At 41.3% G+C, this 23797-nt stretch overlaps 1 protein-coding gene across 1 annotated transcript; it reads left to right on the top strand.

Moving 5' to 3' along the window:
- The first annotated feature begins 2429 nt into the window (after positions 1-2429).
- On the top strand, positions 2430-8950 carry CIDEA (cell death-inducing DFFA-like effector a). The gene is made up of 4 exons (XM_009585378.1): positions 2430-2585; positions 2775-2921; positions 5156-5337; positions 8524-8950. The coding sequence occupies exons 1-4, from the start codon at positions 2442-2444 to the stop codon at positions 8654-8656; spliced, it is 606 nt and encodes a 201-aa protein (XP_009583673.1). The 5' UTR covers positions 2430-2441; the 3' UTR covers positions 8657-8950.
- The last annotated feature ends 14847 nt before the right edge of the window (positions 8951-23797 follow it).

The raw sequence follows: 23797 nt of genomic DNA, 5'->3' as shown, positions 1-23797 counted from the left end.
ATTTTATCTGACTTTTTACATCTGATAGAACTGGGCAGGAGTGTAAGGTGACTATCTTGAATCCTGAAGAAACTTCTGCACAGAGCTGCAAAATATGGCTTGTATAGTTGGCTGTGCTAATGCCTGAGGTGAACCCTGTTAGCTCAAGTCCTGCCCATGAGCTGTGCCCCTAACGCCCTTCATTCTGTATCAGGATGTATGTTTTGGCTTTTTTCCTTATGCTTGTCTTTTGTGAATGACAACTTGGCTTAAGTAATGGGAAGGAAAACTGTTCAACAGGACTGATATTTTCTGTCCTCTCAAAAAAAGTCTTGGCAGTACTGTCATATATACCACTCAAGTAACTATTCTACATGCTAGTTTTCAAATGTGTGAGAGGGAATGGCGTGTAACTACCTCTGAAAGCATTGCCTCTTGAATCCTGAGCGTTGCACTTTGTAAAATCAGAGTGCCCTGTGAAGTGGAGTCACCAGCCCTGAGGTAGATGAGAAGGCTTCATATCTGAGGAAAAGACTCGAGTGATTCAGAATGGCAGCTGCCTACGGACCAGTGAGGTGATTGGGAGACTACCAGCAACTTAGTCAGTGAAGAGATTAACACGTCCTGTTCTAGCACACTTCCCTTCTGTGGAGCTTCAATGCCTTTGTCAGTGCTACTCTGCCACCTTGTCCTCCTCCCTGGTCTTGACCCTCCTCCAGGAGGAAAGTCCTTATTAGCTCTTCAATTTGAAACAGTGCCTGTCTCCTGAAAACCATACTGACTGCTCGTCCTCACCAGCTTTGTTACAGGAAGGAGAGAGATTTCCACCAGCCGTGTGTATATATGCAAGCTGTTGAAAGCCAGGGACCTAGTGTTTAGACAGCACTACCAAAAAATTATTGGCTTGAGCTAGAATAAAACCATTGAACATCCCCCTCCTTTAAAAAAATAAAAGCTCCAATAATGCTGAGGAGTTTTTGACGAAGGTAAACTTTAGTGTAGAGAGGAAAGGCAATAGCCCAAAGCCCTGTAGAAGAGCGGCTCAGAATGAGAGCAGGAAATAAATTAATTGCTGAAACTCTGTCTGGCCAGTCACAAAAACTACTTTCTATGTCTCCCAGAAATATGCTTAAAGACCAGGTAAGAGGTTTGGAAAAGATAGTTATTCTCCCTGGTCAATGTGGACTTGCACAAAAGGTGTGACTGGGACATTGTTAGTTGAATAACTTTATACCACTTCATCGTTGTTCTAGGAATTCCTGTATTCACTCTCTGGCTACAGAAAGAGACTGGCAGTTCACTCCCTCCCCCTCTGTGAAAGTGTCTGAGAATAGATTTTCCTACATAAAGCTGACCTTTTACATCTATGTGGGAGAACAAAAGAGAGATGCATCCCCTTCCCACCCTTGTGCAATTCAGTATTAAGGAGCAAAAGGTATACAGGAGGTAAAGTCCAGGAATGTGGGAGGCAAAACATTGTCACATTGTCATTTGTTAGAGATCAATCCCTTACAGGTGTCATGCAGAGGGCAATTTTTGGCAAACTGGCTATTGAATTAACCAATGTAATTTGGCAGGAAAAAGCTGTCACTAGCTGTAGATGGGAGCAGGTCTGTGCCTTGGTGTGGGAGTAGGCAGTTACCAGTGTTATGCACTCGGTTTACCTAAGGGAACCTAAACAGTCACTATTAAAACATGCAATTGCCCAGGAAAACTTAAAACGTCTTTCTAAGAGTTTGAATTCTTCCAGCCTCTCTGGCAGCCGGCTCCAACACTATGTTTGCATTTATGTACTTTGATCTTAATTTCCATTTCATTTGACTTCTTTTGATACATTAGGGCACAAACAAGGCTTATTTTGTGATTTTTTTTTTTTTTTTTTTTTTTTCTTCAGAACTAGATGGAGTTTATAGGCTGTAAATATTATTTACAAGATAAATGCCTTGGCTGTTTGGAAGTCAAGCATAACTCTATCGAAAAGCTCCACTTGCGTTCTGATGCTAGGTGTTCTGAATATGGATAATATGTTCAGTCTTCCTAAAGCAAGTTCATATCTTAAATAATTAGTTGAAAGTAGTCTTGTGTGTTATCAAGTGTTTATCTTGCAAGTAAAGAGAATGATCTAAGTGGCTGAATGCAGTAAGAGCTGCTGTATTTCTAATTCAGTGTTAAAACCTGTCAGCCTTACTGTAATCGTGACCTTGACATCAGCTGAGCTAGAGGTGTTTTTAATTTTAGAAGTGTTTTCAAATGTCACTGGCAAGAGAAAGTTCATAGACAACATGTCTGTAGGGCTATGCAGTCTTTAGTTTTGAAAGCAAGCTCCATGAGTTTAATGTGACCTGTGAATTACTTGTATAATGTGCTTGCCTCACTGAACTCAACAGTCCTCCTCACAGTATTTGACATTACTGTTTTTATAACTACGCTGAATTTTTATTTGTCTTAGATCTTTGGTATCCATGGGAGCATCTGTGGGAGCAGTAACAAAACAGACCCTGTTCCCTCCTCTCATGCCTGCAGGGCGACCTTTCCGTGTGTCGAATGCCTCCCGAAGCAGCCGGAAAGGAATTGTTGCAAGCAGTCTGCAAGAGCTCATCAGCAAGGTATAGCAAAAATTCCCACTCTGGCTGAAACTTAGTGAAGTTACGGTATCCCAGAAAGGCAACCCACGAACTCTTGTTCTTCTAAAAATCATTACTGGGGAAAGTTCAGGAGAATATGTCAGATAAGCAAGTCTTAATATGAAATTATGGGCCCTCTTTTGAATGCTAAAATCTACTGTTTTTCTGCAGACTTTAGATGCCTTCCTTATATCTGCTGGAATAGTTACTCTGGTTTTGGAGGAAGATGGCACGGTTGTGGACACAGAAGAGTTCTTCAAGTCCCTGGATGATAATACACACTTCATGGTTCTAGAAAAAGGACAGAAATGGACACAAGTAAGTGTTGACTGCCTCTCACTTAAATAGAAGTGGATGGAAGAATGTCTGTGGCTGCTAAAATTGTTGGAAAGAGGGGAGAAGAGGAAGAAAACTTCCCCTAAAGAACGCAAGGTATCAACTCCTTGTTGAGCCTTCCTGGATGACAAATCAAGTTGGGTTTTTTTGGTTTTCTTTTTTTTTTTTTTTGTCCCTGGCTTGGGCATAGAACTGTTGGCAAAGATCTGCCAAGAACTGAAATGAAACATTACAACTGAAAAGAATTATAGGGGAAATCCCCTGCTTTTGTAGAGCCTCAGAAATGACTTTGTTCTTGAGCCCTTTTGTAACATAAAGAAAATTAGGACTTTGACTGCATGAAGTTAAAAATACAATGTCTTTAAAGGTTAGCTTTTAGAGGGGAAAAAACGCCCAAACTGAGCAATGTAAAAAGTTTTGCCTTGTGAATGCAGTAATGGTTTAGTGAAGGTTAGAAAAATGCCTGTGTTTATCTTGCACACAGCTAAAAGTTGTCATCAAAACCTAATGTTAGTCTACATGCTTCAAGATACTTTAAGAACTATTAAGATTGGCTAGCTTTAGCCTTCTAATCACACCAACTCTGTGTCCAATTTGTGTTTTTGTGGGGGAATAGTCATCTGTACTTTAATAAGATAGTCAAATGCCTAATTGTCTTTCCATGAAATGGTTGTTGCTAGAAAGCTAGCATCAGAATTTCTTCTGTCAGGTGCAGAGCTAGCTGAGGAGCTGTAAGCAGGCGTACCATTTTTCTGTTTGTACACGGATGGCTCAATCAAGTGGTCCCATTTTCTCAGTCTCCTGTTGCAGTGTGGGCAGTTTGTACGTTTTTCCCCAAGATACCTCACTGGCTTATCAACCTGCTGCGTCTGGGCCATGAGCTCCAAGAGCAGAACAGAAGTTGCAGCCAGGATATGACTCCACCTTGCTCCTTTCCTCTCTGCCCTATGTCCCGTCTGGCATGGCAACACAACAAGTTTGAATGCTGCCCCTCTTCAGGATGTGCTGAATGACAGCCGAAGGACTGCCGCAGCTTCACAAATCATCTGGAGTGTAGCACAAGCTCTGTCATGCTTTATCCAAATATTCTGGGTGCTAAGGTGGGGGCGGGGGGGTGAGGATACACTACCAAGCATACCAACTACTTGTACATGTCCAAAACCGTTGTTGATAGGGGGCCCTGTTGCTGGAACTCAGAGGCTATCGAAGTAAAGCAGGCATAAAATTGCTGGCTAATGATATACTACAGTGTTTGGTCTGACTTGTCACCCCAGCGCTCAGACAGTGCCGTGATAAGTACAAAAAGGACCAGTCTTACACAACTTTATTGCTTCATTTAGCATGCAAAAAACAGCTTGGCAGCTGCCAGGTCATTAACCTTGAGCAGAATGTGCTGAGCAGACTATCCCATGTATCCACTAGATGTCTCTGTAAATATGGGTTTTCTCAACTATTTTCTTTTTTTCCTGAAGCAAGCCATCCTGAAAGCATCACTGTCAGCCCTGAAGCAGTCAAGGGCTGCTTTCAATAAAGGAGGCTGGATTTAAGATGGAAGATGACTTTCCATGCTCCTCTTCCTTTGCTTTTTCTCTTAAAAGCTCAGTATTAAACCCTAGGCCTAATCAGTAGTGGTTCCCTCCCCATGTTGCTTTTTTAGTAGGAAGAAAAAGAGAGGTGTTGTGAGCCAGGATTGAAATGAGGACCTGACTTTTCACAGATGTCACCTTTGCAGCTATCTCTAAGAGTGCTCATCAGTACTGTGTTCCTTCCTAAGAAGGACCTAATGTCATCCTGGTAATTTGGTGGCGTGTTTCAGTGTGGACTAACTGTGTTGCCTCAGCTAGCAGCTGGAACATGTCAGGATAATTAAATGGCAGGAACACTGTCCAGTGGCATTACCTGTGGCTTCAGTATACCCTGAAGAAGCAGCTGTATTACAGGAAAGAAATATTTAGGAGGTGCTGTGTCACTCTGGAACTTCTGTGTCTGTTTGGAATAGCTTCAGAAGCCTGGTCGGGACTTGAACAAAATTATGTAAGCTACAGACTTGCTCTTCTCTGTGCTAATGCTTTTAATTCTAGTTCAGAATTGATCAAGAACTAGCCCAAAGACTGGAATAAGCAAGCTGCTTCTGAAGAGCTGCACTGTTAACGATTGTCTTGCTGTAGTTTCCTGGCTCATGGTACAAACTGTCTCTCTCCCTCTTTTTAAATTAGACAAGAAACGGAGTTGCTGCTGTGAGGCAAAAGAAGAAAATGGGAGTAGCTAATATCACATTTGATCTATACAAGCTGAACCCTAAAGATTTTATTGGCTGCTTAAACATCAAGGCGACCTTCTATGAGATCTACTCTGTCTCATATGACATCAAATGCATGGGAGCAAAAAGCGTATTGCGGTAAGTATGTTTCCACTACTGATCAGGCGTATGCATTAATGTAAAATCTGTGTTTGCTTATTGGTTCTGTGAAGCAGGTGTGTTTCTAAACTTAGTATTTTTATTAGTTCTTACATACTGGGCAATATGCTGACTCATCCTTTGTAAGGTGGATAGCTGACTTGTAAAAACTTACTATAGCTTTTTATGTGGAATTTTAAATTTCCCCCAAGGCAAAATCTTATCAGCTTGTATTTACTGGAAGGGTGTAGGTACAGTCTCTTGTTTTCCTGAGAGAATTTCCCCAGATTCCTTTGACTTGTTTGAAGAAGGAGGCTGAGGAAGAACCATTGGACTCTTTGAAGGGGGGACTTCAGGGGGATGAAATGAGAGAGGAATTTGAGGTCTAATGGCAGAGGTCTTAAAGCTTGTTCAGACTTTGCAATACCTGGCTGCCAAATTCACCACCTGAGCTATATGGAGGCAAAGGAAAATGGAAGAGATATGACACTCTACTGTCTTAATATGAATTTGTCATCTGTAGTAAGACTGTGTGTTGTCACTGTTTTTAAGCCAACTGGTCTCTAAGCAAACTACCGGAGCCTAACAAGGACCACTGTCTCCTGCAGGACCAGTCTGTGGTGGGTTGTGAGTTTGGTAGAACTGGCTGTTGGGAAATGCTTTCTTATGCAGGAGCAAAATAATACCTGTCCTGTCCATGGCTTTCAACAGTGCGTTGGAAGTCTGTGCCTTGTCAAAACCAGCTGTGTCCTTCCCTGGTTGAAGAAAACTTCTTCTGACTTCAGACTCCTTCACAGAGTGCCATACTTTGACAGCTGTTTAAGCTGCAGCCCTGAATTTCTCTTCCTGACCTTTCAAATTCTGGTTGAGACACAGCAGCGTAGTGTTGCTGCATTTTATTACTTGAGGACCAGATCTGCTCTGTACAGAACAGACAGATGTATATGCCTGTGAGGTTTTCACTTCCCCTGAGCAACATGTAGTCTTTAGTTTGAAGTCTTCAAATTGTCCCTCCTCTCATGATGCAGGTATTAAGCATTGTAATGCTAATCTTGTTCCCTCTCTTTCTGTCTGACTGACCTTCCCACTCTACTTAGGTGGTCCCTTGCTTAATCTTTCAGGCTACAGCTGGTGCGACTGTAGATGAGACTCATCTCTGGTCATGCTGCAGTGATTATCCAGCTATGTGCTATGCCCACCTGTAGCACTGGCTTCATTAGGGTTTCTTCAAAGCAAGGGCTTGCCCTTGAACAGCTGCATTCCTCCAGTTGCTATGTTTTTCATGTCTCTTGAGCCAGAACAAACTCTGATTTCTGGCTATCTGCTATAGAGGTGAGTATCAGCACTGGAACTTGCACTGTTAAGGAGAACTTGAAGTGACAGTTCTGCCTCCCTGCCAACACAGGGCAGCTGGTGAGAAAGAAATGGTACTGGCAAACAGCTGAAGTAGCTGTGGAGTTCTTCTGGAAGCACTGTTATGTTACAGAGTTAAGCTGTAAGGAAAATGCTAGTGTCAGGGTGGGAAAATAGTCTTGCTAGCAAAGAACAAGGGTGACAGAAGAGAGAACCTTGAGCACAACAGTGAGATGGCCTGTCTCAACTTGCTATTGAAATTGAAGACATGTGATGTTAGGTTCTTGGTGTAGTCCCTCTGCTAATGAGTTCCAAATTGCTTACTCTGATGCCCTCTCCCCAAGCCCACCTGTGGAGTGTGAAGGGAAAGGACTTTAAAATGCTGCAGTTGTTCACTGGTGGGAGGGGCTCAAAGCCTGCCAGATCTGATTAGTGCATTTCCCCTAACAGTTTCTCCCTGTAGTGTCCAACTGAAGTATCAAATGTCCAGTTCAACAAATAACTTCCTCCATGGCTTAAGTGACAACTGCTCTCTTGTGCAAATGACACACTGCAGCTGCTCAAAAGCTTGCTACCAGGTGCAGCTTTCTTTACAACTGTAAAGCTCCTTGGCCTGTACTATCTGGTGGAGGGAAAGACATACTGAAATGGCATATGTGTGAGAAGCATGAATAAAGGTACAGGTTTTTTTTGAAGGTTTCCCAGGCTCTAAGTACAGGGTATTCTACTCTTTTGAAGCATTGGATTTTGACTGCAAACCGTCTTTCATACAGTGGAAAAAAACTTAATTTGTAGGAGGAAGACTTTGCCTTCTCTGCTAGAGCTCAAAGGAGAAGTGAATAGCAGCAGAGGGTTCACAGTTGCATGTTTTCTCAGGCAGGAATTCAGAAAATCTTCCCTCTTTTTTGCAGAAGAGGAAGGCTGGTCTGGTTTCTGCATCTTCAGAAACTGATCCCTTTCCAGTTCTGGAATGGTTCCAGTTCTTGCATACCACTTCCCCAATGCCTCAGCTTCATACTTGTGAGGGCCCACTTAACTTTCGGGGGATGAGGCTTGAATATAGCTCTCAGCACTGATGTCCCAATTGTTTCTTGGAGAATGGGAGGAAGAGGCAGGTATAATTAAGTTGAATAAATGACCACTCAAATATGATAATCTCTATTCTCCTACGATCCTGTGGTGATCCACAGTCTATATTGCAGACCTTTGATGTTTGCCTGATCTTAGTTTATGGATCTGTACTAATTCTCACATAGTATTATATATTTGAATGCTGATACTTATTAAAACATTAAAAAATAGAATAGTTGTGAACTGAGAATTCTTAAGGCTTGCAGCTTGGACAGTATTAATTCGCCTGGCTTCACTTGTTTTGCTGTTGGGCATCCACTGTAATGTGATTGCTCAGCTTCAGATCTAATCAAGTTTGATCTGTAGCTTGGAGATACATGCAGTGTTGTATTAGCGAATGGCCTAAAGGTGAGATGCGAGGTGGATTCATGCTGCAGGGATGCTGCTGGGCTCCCAGGCAAAGTTAAGTCTTCAGTGGTGCTCTGGTAGTTTGAGTGATGGCTTTGCAGAAGACCTGTAAATGTCTAACAGGATGATAGCCTGCTTTAAATGTGTTTTCTGGTTCTGCCAACATGTCAATAGTTTTCTGTCAATCAATAGCCACAGAAGTATTTGCTCTAAAGAAGGTACAAAAATGACCAGCTTCTCAGAAGTGAGGAGGAATGAGAGACTTCTTAAATATATCTACCTAACTCATCCTAAAGGTGTTGGGGGGTATGGGGCAATGTCACCCATTTTTTAAACAAATGGCTTTTCTTCTAGGAAGGTGCTTCAGCTAATGTCCCATGCAGCACAAATAACTGGACAGTTTCTTCTCTATACTGGAACGTATATGTTGCAGTTGATGGGTGAATATGATGAAGATGGCACGTGTACGAGATCAAGGCGGGAGTAGTGAACACAGCTGAACTTCTGATATCGGATCCTTTTGCTTAAAGACATTCTTTTGCCCAATTTTGATTGTAATGATGTTATAGTAGGGGGATATCCACTGATGTGAACTAACATTTTTCCCATTTGGGAATGCTTGTAGGCCTTAGTCGTAAAATAAGTGTTTGGTGTTCACAGACTCTTAACGCAGCAAAAGGATGGGTGCCTAATGTCTGAGAATTTGGCAAAAGGAGAGAGGGCAGGTTTTTGCCCCAGCAACTCAAAATGAAGAAGTATACTTGGAAACTTGCACACTTTGTAACCAGTGGGGTATTTCTTGCACCAATCAAAACTAGTTTGTTTGGTTTTTTTCATGGCTGTCTACTTGCCTTCTGAACGGACTGGGCTGTAAGGTGGAGATGGGGGAGCTGTGGGTTTTTTAATCCCTAACAGTGCTGGTGTTAGTGTCCAACTGGCATTGAGGTACAAAAGGGTGAAGTGTACTTATTTACTTCTGCTACCAATGGAAAAACACAATACAACTGAATCCTGGTTCAGTGACTGACCACTCTCATGAAGTCTAATTGGAGAAAGTATAACTACTAAGCAGAAGCTTAAAATTTAGCCTTACTTCCCTTAAAACAAGTAAAAACATTTTGTTTTAACTCTTTGTATTTTTCTTCAAATCTACAGAAAGTTCAGGTTAGTGTAGCTCGTATCAGTTGAACAAACTGATATATTCCTTTAATGGGTCTGATGTCCAGTTCTGCCTGAAGTATTGAATAATTTGCCATAGTTTCATGAATATGGCTTACAAGCAACCTGCTGAAGCTTCCTTTAGGGGTTAAACCATCACTAATGCAGTTTTTACTGTTCAGTTGCAAGATGATACTACATCCCAAGCTGTACTTGAGGTACATGTAGCATGGATCTGTAAGAAATGCTGGATTTTGATTCCCCTGTGTTCAGGGGAGAGCAGCAGGACACTATCTGGTCTTTGTAACATACACATGCTCTAAACTGATTATTTGCGGTTTTATAGTCTCCCAAGACAAGCTGTATTAAAGGGCAAAGTTTTTAATCCTTAGCTAGAATTGTCCAGAATGTTTTCTACAGTTTAGGGAACTGCTAGTGTGAGCAGCTTCCAGCAAGCTTTTCCTCAACAGTGTAGAAAACTGGAAAACGAGCAGTGTTAGGCATCTTGTGTCAAAATACAAACTCCCATTGCTGAAGGGAAAAAGCCTGACGTTGGTTGTTCATAGGTGTGGTTTTTGAGGTTTTCATTTGCTCGCTTATGAAGAATTTTAGTAAGTTGTTATAGTCTTGCTTAAGACTGAAAGCTATTAAGGAGGTAGCGGATACAGGTAGTGTCTGACCTGACAGCAGTTGCCACCTAGGAAGAGAAGCTCTGGTGACAGGGTGAACAAGTGGGGCAGGGAAAGAAAGCAGTGGACCCCACAGTGCTTGCCATGCCCCTGAGACAGGAATCCATTAACTATGTGCATCAACTGCACTGATTAGTTGGAGGAAAACCTAATCTAAAAAAGAACCAGGTGGACTGAAAAGACCAAGCATCATGGTCAGTGGGATCAATTCTGACCTGTCAGCTGGGTCTGTTCACTTCAAATGTCAGTAATATGTGGGAATATTGCTCTCACTTTCATCTGCAAGTTTCGCCTTCATATGTTTATTTTTGCCTTCCCTTTATGGATGTGACTTAGCCAGCTGGAGCTGCATCTTTCAAATCACTGTGATGAAAAGCAGCCTGAATCTAAGTGTTAAAGGGTCTGATGGACACAAGTTCACTAGGTCTCCGCCTGTCTCTTCAGTAAAGGTATTACAAATAAGTAGACAGCTGAGAAAAACCTTAGGTTTTTTTCCTGATTTATGTTGTTTTCCATCTACTTCTGAGTGTTTGCTGGAGGGGGGTAGGGCACACAGCTCTGGGCAAGGGGAGGACTGGTTCTTTCCTAATTTCTCCCAGGGAAGAATGCCTGTATCTTGTAGCACTGTCAGGTTTCCTTCAGAAGAAAACAATAAACTATTCTGTGAGTAATGAGAAAGAGGTTATGTTAAAATGGAAGCTTTATACTTCATCTGTATTGTTTTCACCCCACCCCACCCCTGCCCCAAGTGATTGTTGCCATGATAACTGTTGGCCAAAGTCTTTCTACCCCTATCAAGGAATTGCATTTAACTGATGCAGTGCAAGGACTTTGTCATTAATTCTTTCAGCTTTTAAGGACCATTAAAACAAGCACATCTCTAGAAAGCAAACTCAGTGTAATGCTCCTAAGAATATTTATGTTGCTAGTGGTGGGAGCACCAACATTTAAAAAAAAAAAAAACCACACACACAAAAAACAAAAAAACAACTTGCATAGTTCAATGTGGTGTTGTGTGAAATGCCTCTTCAACATCTGTAATACAAAAGCTTTTGCAAGTCTGAACTGTGCAGATTTCAAATTCCAGCCTTCTATAGCCAGAGGCAATTGTTACAGAAGTAACACTCCGGTAGTTTCCAATCTTAGAACCTAACATGATCTAAAAGGCTAACTCTGTATGAATTTGCAATATTTTTAGGCAGCTGATTCTTTGGCAGCTTAACACTTAGAACTTGAGCTGCTGAAGGTCATGTGAGCTGCAAAGTCTCCATCTCAGAGCATCTTCCTCCTCTAATTCAAAATGCAAACAGCTGAACAAAGTAACTCAGCTTTGATATTTTCTCAAAATGGGAGAAGTGTCTTGGAATGTTATAGGTGTCTGAAATTTTCGTTGCTTCTGAATCCGGGTTTTGCCACAGCCTTAGTATTTGGGGAATGATTATTTGCTACCATACCAACTTCTTTCCAGAGATAAAGTTTTGGCTTTGGGTCAAACTGGAGGAGTTTGTAATTCTCTGAGTTGGAGCCAGTTTGATTTTTTTTTTTTTTTTTACAGACTGCTTAGGAGGCATAGCTTTTACTTCAGCTGTATGTGGTACATAGCAAAGAACAACTTCAACATTACCTAGCTTTCAGAAAATTATATACAAGTGGTGGACAATATCTAGCAAGAGACGGAAAAACTAAAAGCACAGGGTCTTAACTGCGGGTATGTAGAGAAGAAGCTAGATTTTCTGCTTGACATTTTTAGCTTTAACTTTTCTTTCCATACGCTTGGTTAATCTGCACTTGTTACTGTTGCAGTCAAGGCTGGTAGCACTGATATGTTGAATGTGTGAAACGTGTTTACTGCCTCCTTGCTTGCACTGGCCCTGTTTGTCTGTTGCTTTTCATCACTTACTGACAATGCACCAAGTCATACTCTCTAGTTACCAAAAAAGGAATTTTCACTGAAGTACTCGATCTTGTTGACTCAGGCACTGTTCATGTTCTGCATGCAAAACAAAGTTGCTCTCTTCATGATTAGAATGAAGGATCTAGTAGCTTTTTTGTATGTGTAATTTATCATTACTTCATTTCCTTCCTTTCATAAACCCATGAAGCTGTTGCTTTCTTGCACCTTCCTATTCTTTCAGGAGAAATAGGATTACAAGCTCTTCTGTCCAGAGGGAGAGGAAAAGGCAGGGTTTAAATTCCTTAGACCATTTGTAATATGCTCTAGGAAACATCCTGAATCCTTTCCTTACAGAGAAGAGAAGGGTAAAGAAAGGAAAACAGGACTTTAGGCTGGAAGTTTTTTCAGTACAGTGAGTAAAGAGGTAGGTGTTAACAATTTAGGAAATGTTGGTAATTCTGAATATTAACTGTGAAATTAACTACATATGATCATTTGTAACTGACTAGAATTATAACTCTAAATCATTTCAGCATGCTTCTTTCTGAGATAGCACTTGAACTAAAGGCACAAGCTTCTTTAAAAACAAAAGAAAGTTTAAAACCAAAGTACATTTTTCTTACTCGATGCCTCAAGTTTTACTGGAGGTATTAATGTGATTAACATACCACTTCAGTTATGTATTAGTAAGTATCCCTGTGGGGTTTAGTGTTTATCACTGCTTTCTCTACCTTACCTTGTCATATATGCAGTTAAGATATTTATAAACATAAGCATTGTTGTTTTGCTAAGGGAAAAGGTAGTATTTTACCTCTTTGCAACTTTCAAGCTCAGTAGTTCAACTTGCTATAAAAATTGAGATGGGTGAGAATTATGTGTCAGTGATGGCAATATTTTCTGATGGTGGTGCCAATTTTAAGGAACACTGTCCATGAATAAATAAATTCAAACTGTGGCTTTGGATGTCGTCTCTATTAATTTCCAGAATAACTTATTCCTGATATAATCATGAATGGATCTATGGTCTGCCACAGTTTCCAAACGCTGGACTGGAGCAGCGAAGTAACTGGATACCATTATGTGGCTCTGAACTCTTAACTCCTTACTGCTGACTCACTTTCTGGCCTCAGAGAAACCATGCAAACTGTGTTTCCTTTCATACAAAAGGGAATGCCTTCCTCCATCTTTTACCAAAGCTGCAAAAGACTACAAACTGCTGAGTACAGGAGACAGAAGGCTTCAGCAATGTGGTTTTCACCAAATACTGTAAGGATCAAGAACCTCTTTTTATAATGTCTCATGAAAACTCCCTGCAGTCATTTACCTACAGATATAGTAGTACACACTTGATTGCAGGGAAATATGAATTTAGTTTAGTGAAATATTATATTTGTTTAGTTCAGGATTAACTTAGTCTTCAGGAGGCATAGCATGCACTTCTATGTAATAAGTACATCCTGTACTCAGCTTAAGGGACTGTTTTGCAGAGCTTGACTGTTGAGCAGTTCCCCTCTTATGGGAGAACCAAGGTCTGATTTCTTGCTGTGGAAAAGCACAAAATAGCCCTGTATTGGGTTTAGTGGCAAGGTGTTGGCAGTGGAGGTGGAGGGGTGCTGTGGCGGTGGCCTCTGTGAGTAGAGACCAGGGGCTGCCTCTGCATTGTACAGAGCTGCTTCCAGCTGGCTCCAAAATGAACCCACCATTGCTCAAAGCTGAGCCCTTCAGCCAAGTTGGTATGTGGAAACATATTTAAGAAAGGGTGAAAAATGCTGTGCAGCAGCTGTGAGAGGACTGAGAAAAATGTGAGAGAAACAGCCCTACAGACACTAAGGTCAGAAAAGGAGGGGGAGGAAGTGCTCCAGGTAGTGGAGCAGAGATTCCCCTACAGCCCATGGAGAAGACCATGGTGAAGAAAGTTGTCCCCCTGCAGCCCATAGAGGACCCCACACCTCAGCAGGTAGACATGCCTTGAAGGAAGCTGCAGCCTGTGGAAAGCCCATACAGGAGTAGGCTCCTGGCAAGAGCCAGGTTTTCTGGCAGGACCTGTAGACTGTGGGGGACCCACACTGGAGCAGTCTGTTCCTGAAAGACTGCATCCCATGGAGAGGATGCATGCTTGAACAGTTCCTGAAGGACTGTATCCTGTGAGAAAGGCCCATGCTGGAGCAGAGGAAAAGTGTGAGAAGGAAGGAGCAGCAGAGAGGAACTGTTGTAGACTGACATGACCCCCATCCCCCTGCACTGTTTGGGGCCAGGGAGAGGAGGTAGAAGAGTTGGGAATGAAGGAGTGAAGCTGAGCTTGGGAAGAAGCAGGGAAGGGGGGTTTAGTTTTTTCTTTGTTTCTTACCATCCTACTCTATTTTTAATTGACAATAAATTCAATTAATCTTGCCCGAGTTGAGTCTTTTTTGCCTGAGACAGTAACTGGTAAGTGATCTCCCTGTCTTTATCTCAGCCCACAAGCTTCATCTTATTTTCTCCCCATGCCCTGTTGAGGAGAGGGAGTGAGAGGGCAGCTTGGTGAGCACCTGACAGCCAGCCAAGGTTAACCCACCACAAGCACAAAGCACTAGAAGTAAGAATAAGCAAAAAACAAACTGCCTGTGCTATAGGTGGCCAGTAAAATTGGAAGCAAATCTTTTGGAGTCTTTTCTGAATGGCTTTTCACAGCTTTGTGTTTGCAGAGACAAACTGCAGTCATCCACAGGACAGGTTAATAGTTTCAGTTGTCATGATACAAACTATTTACTGACCTCAGTCTCGAGCGTGGTTTTTCCAAGGTCACCCATCAATCTGAATCATTCATAGCAGGCTCCACTCCTAATGTATTCTTGGTTAGGAGTATTTATTAATAAATATTAATTATCACTTGAAAGAGAACATTGAAATAGTACTGTTAGTTATTTTATAAAAAAGCTAATGAAATATAACACTAAAAATACAGTATGTCTTAATAGACTCCAGAATGAGGATAATGCATTCTATGCAGTTCCAACATAAAAAGTTGATTGAGCATCAGTTTTCTAAAAAGTTTGCTTTAATAATTAGCATACATTATGTATAGATTAGATTTGGGGTTTTTTTAAGTAATATAACTATTGTCACCGGTTGGTTGTGAGTCTGCTGTGTGTTAAGAAAAAAAAAACCTCAGACAACAAACATATTTAAGAAAACAGTAGCTTAATGATGTGGTTAGTCAGTCGACTATAGACCCAGAGAAATCTCAGAGATCTAAGAAGTCCTTTAAAGTCTTAAAGTTAGGTATAATTATTTCTGACACATTTTGTAATTATACTGTGAAGTCCATAATCCTTCATGTTAAAAGCATTTCTAATTACAAAGCATCTTCCATTGCATAGGTATGTGTCTTTGTTTGCTGCTGCTGTTTATTAAGTAGTGTTTTCAAATGCTCTTCACCCAGCTCAAAAGTCAGGAAAGAATAAGCAAGAAAACAATACATAATCTTATTTAAGTATAAGAAGGACTAGTGATTTATTATTGAACTAGACAAACTGAAGTCTACAATGCTCTCTATTTTATGCCTGAAAAGCTAAAGTACAAATGGCATTATTTCAGCGATTCCTGTACCAAATGTGCTTAATTTAGGTGCTCTCCCAGTTGCAGAATTCCTGCTTTTTTGCCCACTTAGGGCTGCCTAGAACAGTTGTAGAATATTGTTCTAATCTGCACTCACCTTCCTGAGTGATCATGCTTTCCAAATAAAAGTCTAACTTCCAGAATATCAGATGTGTTTTCAGAGACAAATGATTGTTCAAAAATAAACTCATTTTATCTGAAATCAGAAATTACTAAATAGTTGCTGCAAGTAGCTAGCTGTTCCAGTCTCCCAGAAAAGCCATTTCATCTTTGGATGGGATGATCAAGCTGGTTTTCCTCATCATTATAAGCATTGTCTGCAAACTACATTAAGATCAGAATTTCATCTAGATAAGTATAGTCTCTAATAGTTTCACCTCTGTGAGTACTGAATTCAGTAAAGAATTCTCTCAATTTCTCCTAGTCTTATCTGGCCCTGACATAGTACCATGTTTAGTTTTCACAAGAGTTGTGATCAGTGAAAACAAAGGGGGTTTTGTCACTAGCAGCATCAGCAATGACTAAAGGCAGTAGCAATCTAATGGATAAAAGTCACTTTTTTTTCCATGGCTCCTACCTCTCCAAAGGGTTGGGTTTTTTTTTTCTGTTTGGTTTTGTTGTTTGTTTGTTTTTTGGTTTTGTTTCCCCAGAAAATTCCAACTGCTACATTCTGGTTTTCACTTGGAAGCTCCCAACGCTTTTTGCACTGCTCTTATTTTCCTTCATTTAAGCCTTTCTCTACATCTGATGCCGTTCCTTAGAGGTCACCAGCTTCAAGCACTCAATTCCTTCTGCTATTTTTCTGTGTCTTGCTCTGGTGAGCCCTTTACACATGCGGTCTGTTACGTTGTTCCTCTTGTGGCCTTCCATCAGCTTTTCCAGATTCCCTTTGGCCACATTCAAACTAAAAATACTTAATGACTGAGGAAGTGGTGGGGGCAGGTGTTTAAGCAAATGTAAATTTTAAAAAAAGACATTTATATCTGTCTTGCTCTATCTGTAGTTCATATTAAGTCTTTCTATACAGAACTAGTCAGCCTCCTTGTTTATGTAGCATTTTTAGCATAACTGTCTTCCGTACTAACCAAGCTGCTGTCCTGAGATAAAAAGCTTTTGACTACTTAGGGCTGTGCCCTATTCCTGACAGATCATACAGGCCACACGTAATATAAAGTCCCTGTTCAGTACAGAGACGGGACATTACAATGAAATTTTTTTACACTACAGAGATGTATCTCTCTGCAAATCTTCTGTGCACAGGCAACAACTGCATCTCCACAATCTTCCCGCAAAGCAATGGCATTCAATTGTGCAGTCAACATATATTGTAACCCCATATCCTCCTGTATTCTGGTACACTGTTTAACAAACGGACCGTGAAACGGATTATTCACTGTGGGCAGGCAGTGGGTTGAGTCCTGGCCACGGGCCAGACTGACCTCTTACATTCTTAGCATTCATAAGCCTTTAAATCATTAATATGGTAATGCTGCTAATTAGGCTGCAGTCCGAGGCAAAAGGCGTACACTCTCAGTCTCACTGCTGCAGAGTAGGTTTCTAAAAGAAAAATGATTGGTTCTCTGTGTGTAAACGCTGTCTTCCCCTCCTAATTCCTGACCGGTAGCTCTTGGAGAATCCTGCTCAGAGGGGGATGCTTCAGCTGCTTCTGTGCAGTCAGTACCAGACCACATTCTTCAGTGGCTGTACCCACCCGCCCTTGACTATGCTGCGGATTGTGCTGTTAAAAATAAGCCAGGCTTTGTCCAGTCGTAGCTTCTGCTGTGCTGTTCGTACTGGGACTGATGGACTTGTGAGGAATGGTGCTCTTCTCCTTGCAAATGTAATCTGAGAGAATCATTTGTCAAGCAGGGTAGAAGCGGTATGCTGGTTGGTTGGGACATGTGTGACAGATGAGTAAGATCTATGCTGGTGAAGGAAGGGTGGCAGCCAGGAGCCACTCACCACCCGAGAAGAAGGGTAAGGCAGAAAACTGTGACTCACCTGTGAAACCCAAGACCTGACCAGAGCAGTTTATAATTGATTTTAGCTGCAAAACTGCTCTTACTTTGTAAGTGTTTCTCACAGTGAAATGAATCTCTTTTACTTGGAAAAAATGTAATGTAAAAAAAAAAAAAAGAATCATCTCAAATATATCCTTGGCTTAGTAAGTGTTAAATAACTGACAGTCTAGAAGGACTCCAACCCTTTGTCTTAGAGGTCTGTTGCTTTTTCTTTTTTCTCAGAGAATAAAACCATGGCAAATTACTTTGTGTGATGCAACCTACACCTACCCTTTCCCCTTTCCCCTCCCACACACTGCAGTACAGATCTCTACTGTCAAGTGTTGCAAGATGTTTTACTCAAGAGTCTTAAGGAGACTGAGCTGGATGGGATAAGATGCAGGTGCTCTTCTGCTTTAGCAACAAAAGACAAGAAACAAAGTCCAGAACAGATCCATTGGCTGTGCCTGGACCTGATCAGCTTAGTTCTAAATGATCTGGGGAAAAAAACAATGAACTTTTGATTGTATAAAAATCTTTTTGATTGTATAAAAATCTCTAGGGTAGTCAAAACTGCTATCAGTTGGAATGAATTTCGGAAGTATTTTATTATACTGATTTGAATAAAATAATACTTGATGAAATTTAATATCCATAAGTGCATAACACAGGGAAAAACAACTCTGTCTGCAGTGAAGGAATCTAATTTAGCTGTCACCGCTCTCAAAAGACATCTTGGAGGTAATGTGGATAGTTCAATGAAAAAAAAAAGCTCAGCAGCAGTCAAGGGGGCAAATACGATGTTAAGACTTATTAGAAAATAAAGACCAGAGCAGTAAGCATCCTAGACCACTGCATAATCAATGGCCATGATTTGAATACTGTCGCTCCCATTTCACAGAGGCTGCAGTAGAGCTAGTAGACATAGAGAAGGGTTGTAAGCAAGGACCATCACAGGAATGGAATGTCCCCCTCAGTCACAGGGAGATTAATTAGGCTAATACTTTCAGCTGAGAAAATGTTGGACAGACAGGGAAAGCAAGAACAAAACAAATACTAAAACCTTCACCTTACACACAGCTACAATGGCCATTAGGAACTGTTAGTCACTCTCTCTCAGAATAGAAGAATTATGGGGCACCAGATTAAGGCATCAGCTTTACAACAGAAAGAAGCACTTCTTCACAGAACGGAATCCAGTTGTGTGTGGTAGGTAATGCTATAGGAGACTTTGGAGGCTGAAAGTGAACTGGGTTAAAAAAGCAGTTACATAACTTAATGGATGCTTCAAAAGGACTATTAAATGTGATGGTCCGGATCTGGTCTTTGGTTCAACAAGTCCTTAATCACTCAGTGCGGGGATGTAGAAGGGTATTTGGGGGAGGTGTTACCATACTATTTCCCTGGCACCCACTACTGTCTACTGTCAGAAATGTAATTCTAGATTAGATGGATCTCCCATCTAATTAAGTCCAGCTGTTTTCAGTGTACTCATCTGGTCAGAACATGCTTTTACTCCTGATAATCTTTAGCATGACTTCTGGTTAAAAGACCATCTTGTACTCATTCTGATGTCTCCCACACTCAAAACACTAGGACTTTACTGATAAGCTCTGCATTGTATTGGCGTCTATTCAGAGCTGACTAAACTCCAAAAGCAAGTCAGCAATATCTCAGATTCATCGTCCTCTTACAGCTGTACCACTCACTCACTGTGTGATAGAGATAATGGAGAGTACGCATTCCAGCTAAAATTTTTTTTCACTCTGTCCTTCAAACAACTCAGTTCCCCAAAATCTCTGATGTGCAGAGAGGCTGGAGAATTGAATGTAAATAAATTCCTGACTTAATTTTTTATTCCCATACTCTTGGTTGAAGCTGTAAGAAAACACTAACCTGGATACTTTACTGGCTTTGTTGAACACACAGTGCAGCCCGTTCTCTGGCTCTGTTTGTTTATGTAGCTAAGTGACATATTAAAATGGAAGTAAAAAACATAGCCACACCAAACACACATTCTGCCTGACAAAACAGGCAGGTACATGCCTCCCTCTTCTCCAGCTGCTACAGCTGCTGCATAAAAATTGCTACAACCAACTTTGCAAAAAGTCCTGGATGAGTAGTTGTTAGCATTGAGGCTAAGCACAGGGAGAAACAAAGGGCTGAAAGAAAATACTCATTTCCAAAGGATAGAAAATGTGTTACAAATAAAAAGACAGTAAGTGCTGGAAAGTGCAAAGGCAACTGAACTCAAACTCGTTAATATTCAGGCTTGGACTTCTAGTGTTTTTCCATTTACCTTGTCAAACAGTGCGAAAAGCATGTGAAAATGCAGCTAGAAACTCCTTGAATGAGATGGTGGAATTCCTCCAGTGTTGCTTCACACTTTCTCAGACATTTCATTCATAAACATATTTACCCCTGACCTGATGCAGCGACCTCTGCTTTAACATTACAAAGTTCAGACCACATCTTGTGGGCTGAGACACAAGCATTACCTACACAGACAGCTACAGTTATAAAGCAGCCAGGTGAGTAGCATTAAAACAAACCCCTGAGTACTGTGTTTGAGCATAGGTGGCAATCAGTGACACTACAGCTTCCACAGCAACAAGCTTAATCAGGGGGAACAAAGCAAGAAACTTTTTGAGGACCATATGAAATATAGTGGCTCTTCTAGGCAAAATATATCAGCTGCAAAGCACCTGTGATAAATGTGTATGCTGGCATTAGCCTTATTAGATTGTATGCTTCTGTGTGTCTTGCTGTCTCCTTTCCCCTTTTGAAAGGTTTGACCATGCTGTTGGGTTCTTGGGCTGTTTCTAGACTCTTCTGCAGCTGCAGTATCTCTGGAACTCATGTGCCTCTCACAGATTTTGTCACAAGAGGTTGACAGATTGAAAAGGTGGTGGTGGAGATACATGGGCACACGCTTGCACATAGCATGGCTTCCCATACTTTGTTTCCTTAGGAAGCCTGGCAAAAAAACCCAAAGCCAAAACATTTTCAGATTTTTTTCCCCTTTTTTTTAAATTACATTAAAAACTTACAGACTAAAGAGGAGAGAAAGGAACAACACTCACCCTGGGACCTTCCTCCTAAAGGTGACCATGGGGTTAGTGGCATTTACTAGCCTGCTACAAGCTGCCAGAGTGAATCCACCATGTGGATTATATTTATTGCTTTGGTAGTTAATGTAAGGGCTGTATAACACTGGATAGACCCTTGCTGATATTTTTACGTATCAAAATACAGCAAGTTTATCATTCTGAAAAAGAAAATAGTAGTTATCATGTTAACTGTTCTGCTATGACATTAATTTCTCTCTAGTCCTTAAAAACTCCAGTAAATAGAAATAGTCCTAGCAACAACCCTGATATAAACACAAATGTGTTTCCTGAAAAGCAGGAAGCAGCTTAACAATCGTATCATATGACCAGCTAAATACAGAAGAACTTTGCTGGGGTTTTTCCAGGGCATTAAAGCAAATTTCCATGTGACTTTGTGGGAGATGACTATTCCCTAGGCTGCTACTACTGGAAAATCCTTCTACTCTGTACCATGGGCATCTTACATATTTTGTCCTGCCTTGTGAAATTCATCATCTTGTAGGTATCCATTTCTATTTTAGCCTTTGCAAAAGCAAGGAGTACGTGAGAAAGGCTGAAGACAAGAACGCTGGAGGCTCTGTCATCCCACATGGCCCCATCAGTTTGTCTTGACCATGAGTGTATATAGCTTTTTCAAGGCAGCTGGATCTCGCACAGGAGCAATATATTTCATTTGCTGTTACTCTCTGATACCACTGCTAAGACTGACAGCCAAGATCCTTGTCAATGCTGACTAACAGGAATCAAGAACCACATGGGCTCTGCCCATCACATTGGACCACCAAAGAGCTCTCCAGTGGAAATGAACTGTTCTAGGCTTTCACCAGCTAGAAATCTCAGACTAATCCAGGCTTGGCCTAACAGTCAGATATTCCTTAATCCACATCCTGTCTATCATAAAGGGTCATGCCACCCCCTAAAATGCAAGCATGGACCTCTTTTACAATTTAATCATTTGCTTCAACACCTGGGAGCAAGAGATACTTTGAGAATGTAAGTCATGTAAACTGGTTGTTCAAGAGGTTCTCTGGAGCATTAATTTGCAAAGTTGGGCTGATAGTTTGTAGCTATCATGACATCTTACAAATTTTTCAGGTTGAATATATTAATTAATTTTTTTTTAACAACAGAAGTGGAGTTAAAATTGTAAAAGGAAGGAAAAAAGGAAAAACAATGAAGGGAGTAAATCTGCAAGTGAAATCTTAAGAAAGATTTCTTCCTATTTTGTGCATTGTGAAAAGAGGCATACTCTAAATACTAAATTAGCCTATGAAGTGAACTGGAGGAAAAAAAGACTATGAGTTACGAAGGCTAGAAGTCAATATATATTATAGGTATCTGAGAAAGAGACTACACAGCCAAATACAACAAGTGAAAATCCATTGTACAGAATTTACAGTGTGTTCCTGTGTTAATCTATTTGGAGAATGAATCTCATGGACTCATTCAGATGAAGCATCTAGAGAGAAATCTTTAAAGACATTTAGGTGCCTTAAATTTCCAGGAGGTGTTTAGTGGGGGTTTAAAATACATCCAGAAGTAATCCATAGCAGTTAAGTACATAGTAGGATTTTGAAACACCTAAGTCCCTCTAAAATCCCAGACCAAGCCTGTGAAGACTTAAAGAGAATGTGTAGGCTTCTGTAGGCACAGGTTATAATGGCACCTCCACCTCCTAAGTCAGCTGAACTACTAAGTAAACACAAGCACAGATGAAAAGGATTTGAAGGTACATTTACATTCAATGACCAACAAACGGGTGTTGCTTCTTTCAGATCACTAGTAATAAAACACGGACCAGCTGCAGGTTGATTCAGGTCTGACTGAATATTAGAACATATTTACATACCTATAAAATGTGTACAAGTGAGATGCAAATTCATTGGGTAAACTGTTGCTCACCTTCATCAAGCACACAGTTCTACAGTCTTACACATACTTCAGTGGGTTACTTTGTATGTGTGGGAAACTGGCTGAAGTTTTTGCCTCTAAATGGTGTTTGACCAACTGCTGCTCCCAAACAGTAATCAAACCTTTCAAAGATGACAGATACTGGCAGTGCAAACTATACAGCTTTTCAGGAGGCACATGGACTAAAGGCTCCACTGCAATACACTCTCATTGCTTGTTTTACTCCCTCACTGGCATACCTATGTCCATTTTTCCCTTCTTACTTTTATTCTCAAAGTATCATTTGATTCAGATGATCAAATGGGTTTGATCTGCTGCTGGGTTATGTGATTCAAGGCTTATCTTCACGAACAAAAAGGAGCAAGGAGGAACAGAGGCAAGTAGGGGAGCCACAATAACATACCCAGAGAAAAGGAGGAGCCTGTGCCCCAGAGAGGGATCAGCCCCGGGGCTGGGTGTGACACCCGTCACCACCAGTCAATGGGAGAAGCTTCATGGGAGAGGGGTTACTGCCTGCAGGGGTATGGGACTCTTTAGGGGGTGGAGGGGAAGAGCATCTTTGGGATTGTACAAGCCGACTTATGGGATGTTTAGAGGAGGAATCAAAGGTGGGGAAAAGAGGGGGGATAAAGGTGGTTTGGTATGAAAAAATAGAAGGATACAGGGCTAAAATGGCCTGGTTGGGTGTAAACAGGTTGCTGGTCCATACATCTGCCTGGCTATGCCTTGCACCTGATCACCTCAGTCTGTCTTGTCTTATTAAACTGTATTTTAGTTCTTTTCCTGAGTGAGAGGAGGTCTATATTCCGTGTGTATGTCTGTGTATGGTGGTCTGAGTGCCAGCAATTAGAGGTGGGGGCCACAAGTCACAGGATCCTGTGTGTCTGTAATGGAGCAACTGGAGAGACCAGAGTGCATGCACATTATGTGGATCTGTATGTCAGTGTGTGGTCGCTAGTAAACACCAAGCCAGGCTAGCTGGAGAGTAGGGTAAGAAGCTTGGGAGTCAAGTTTTGGAGTAAGTCCAGGTAAGATAGTGAAGAGACCGGAGGATCTGTGAGGTGGCTACTGGAGGGACCAGGGGGTCCAAGCCAGCTACTGGGGAGACTGTGGTGGGGTCTGGGGGTCAGCTACTGGTAAGGTCACGACCCTGGACCAACTACCAGAGAGACTTGTTTGAGTGTTTGTGTCTCTGTGTGAGGCAACTGGGGATCCAGGGGCCAGATACTGAATAGGCTGAATGTCCTAAGACCAGCTACTGGAGGAAGG

Source organism: Fulmarus glacialis, unplaced genomic scaffold, assembly GCF_000690835.1.
Source record: "Fulmarus glacialis isolate BGI_N327 unplaced genomic scaffold, ASM69083v1 scaffold2959, whole genome shotgun sequence".
NCBI classification, from domain to species: Eukaryota; Metazoa; Chordata; class Aves; order Procellariiformes; family Procellariidae; genus Fulmarus; species Fulmarus glacialis.
The sequence above is the reverse complement of the archived record's forward strand: the minus strand, read 5'-3'. Positions and strand labels throughout refer to the sequence as shown.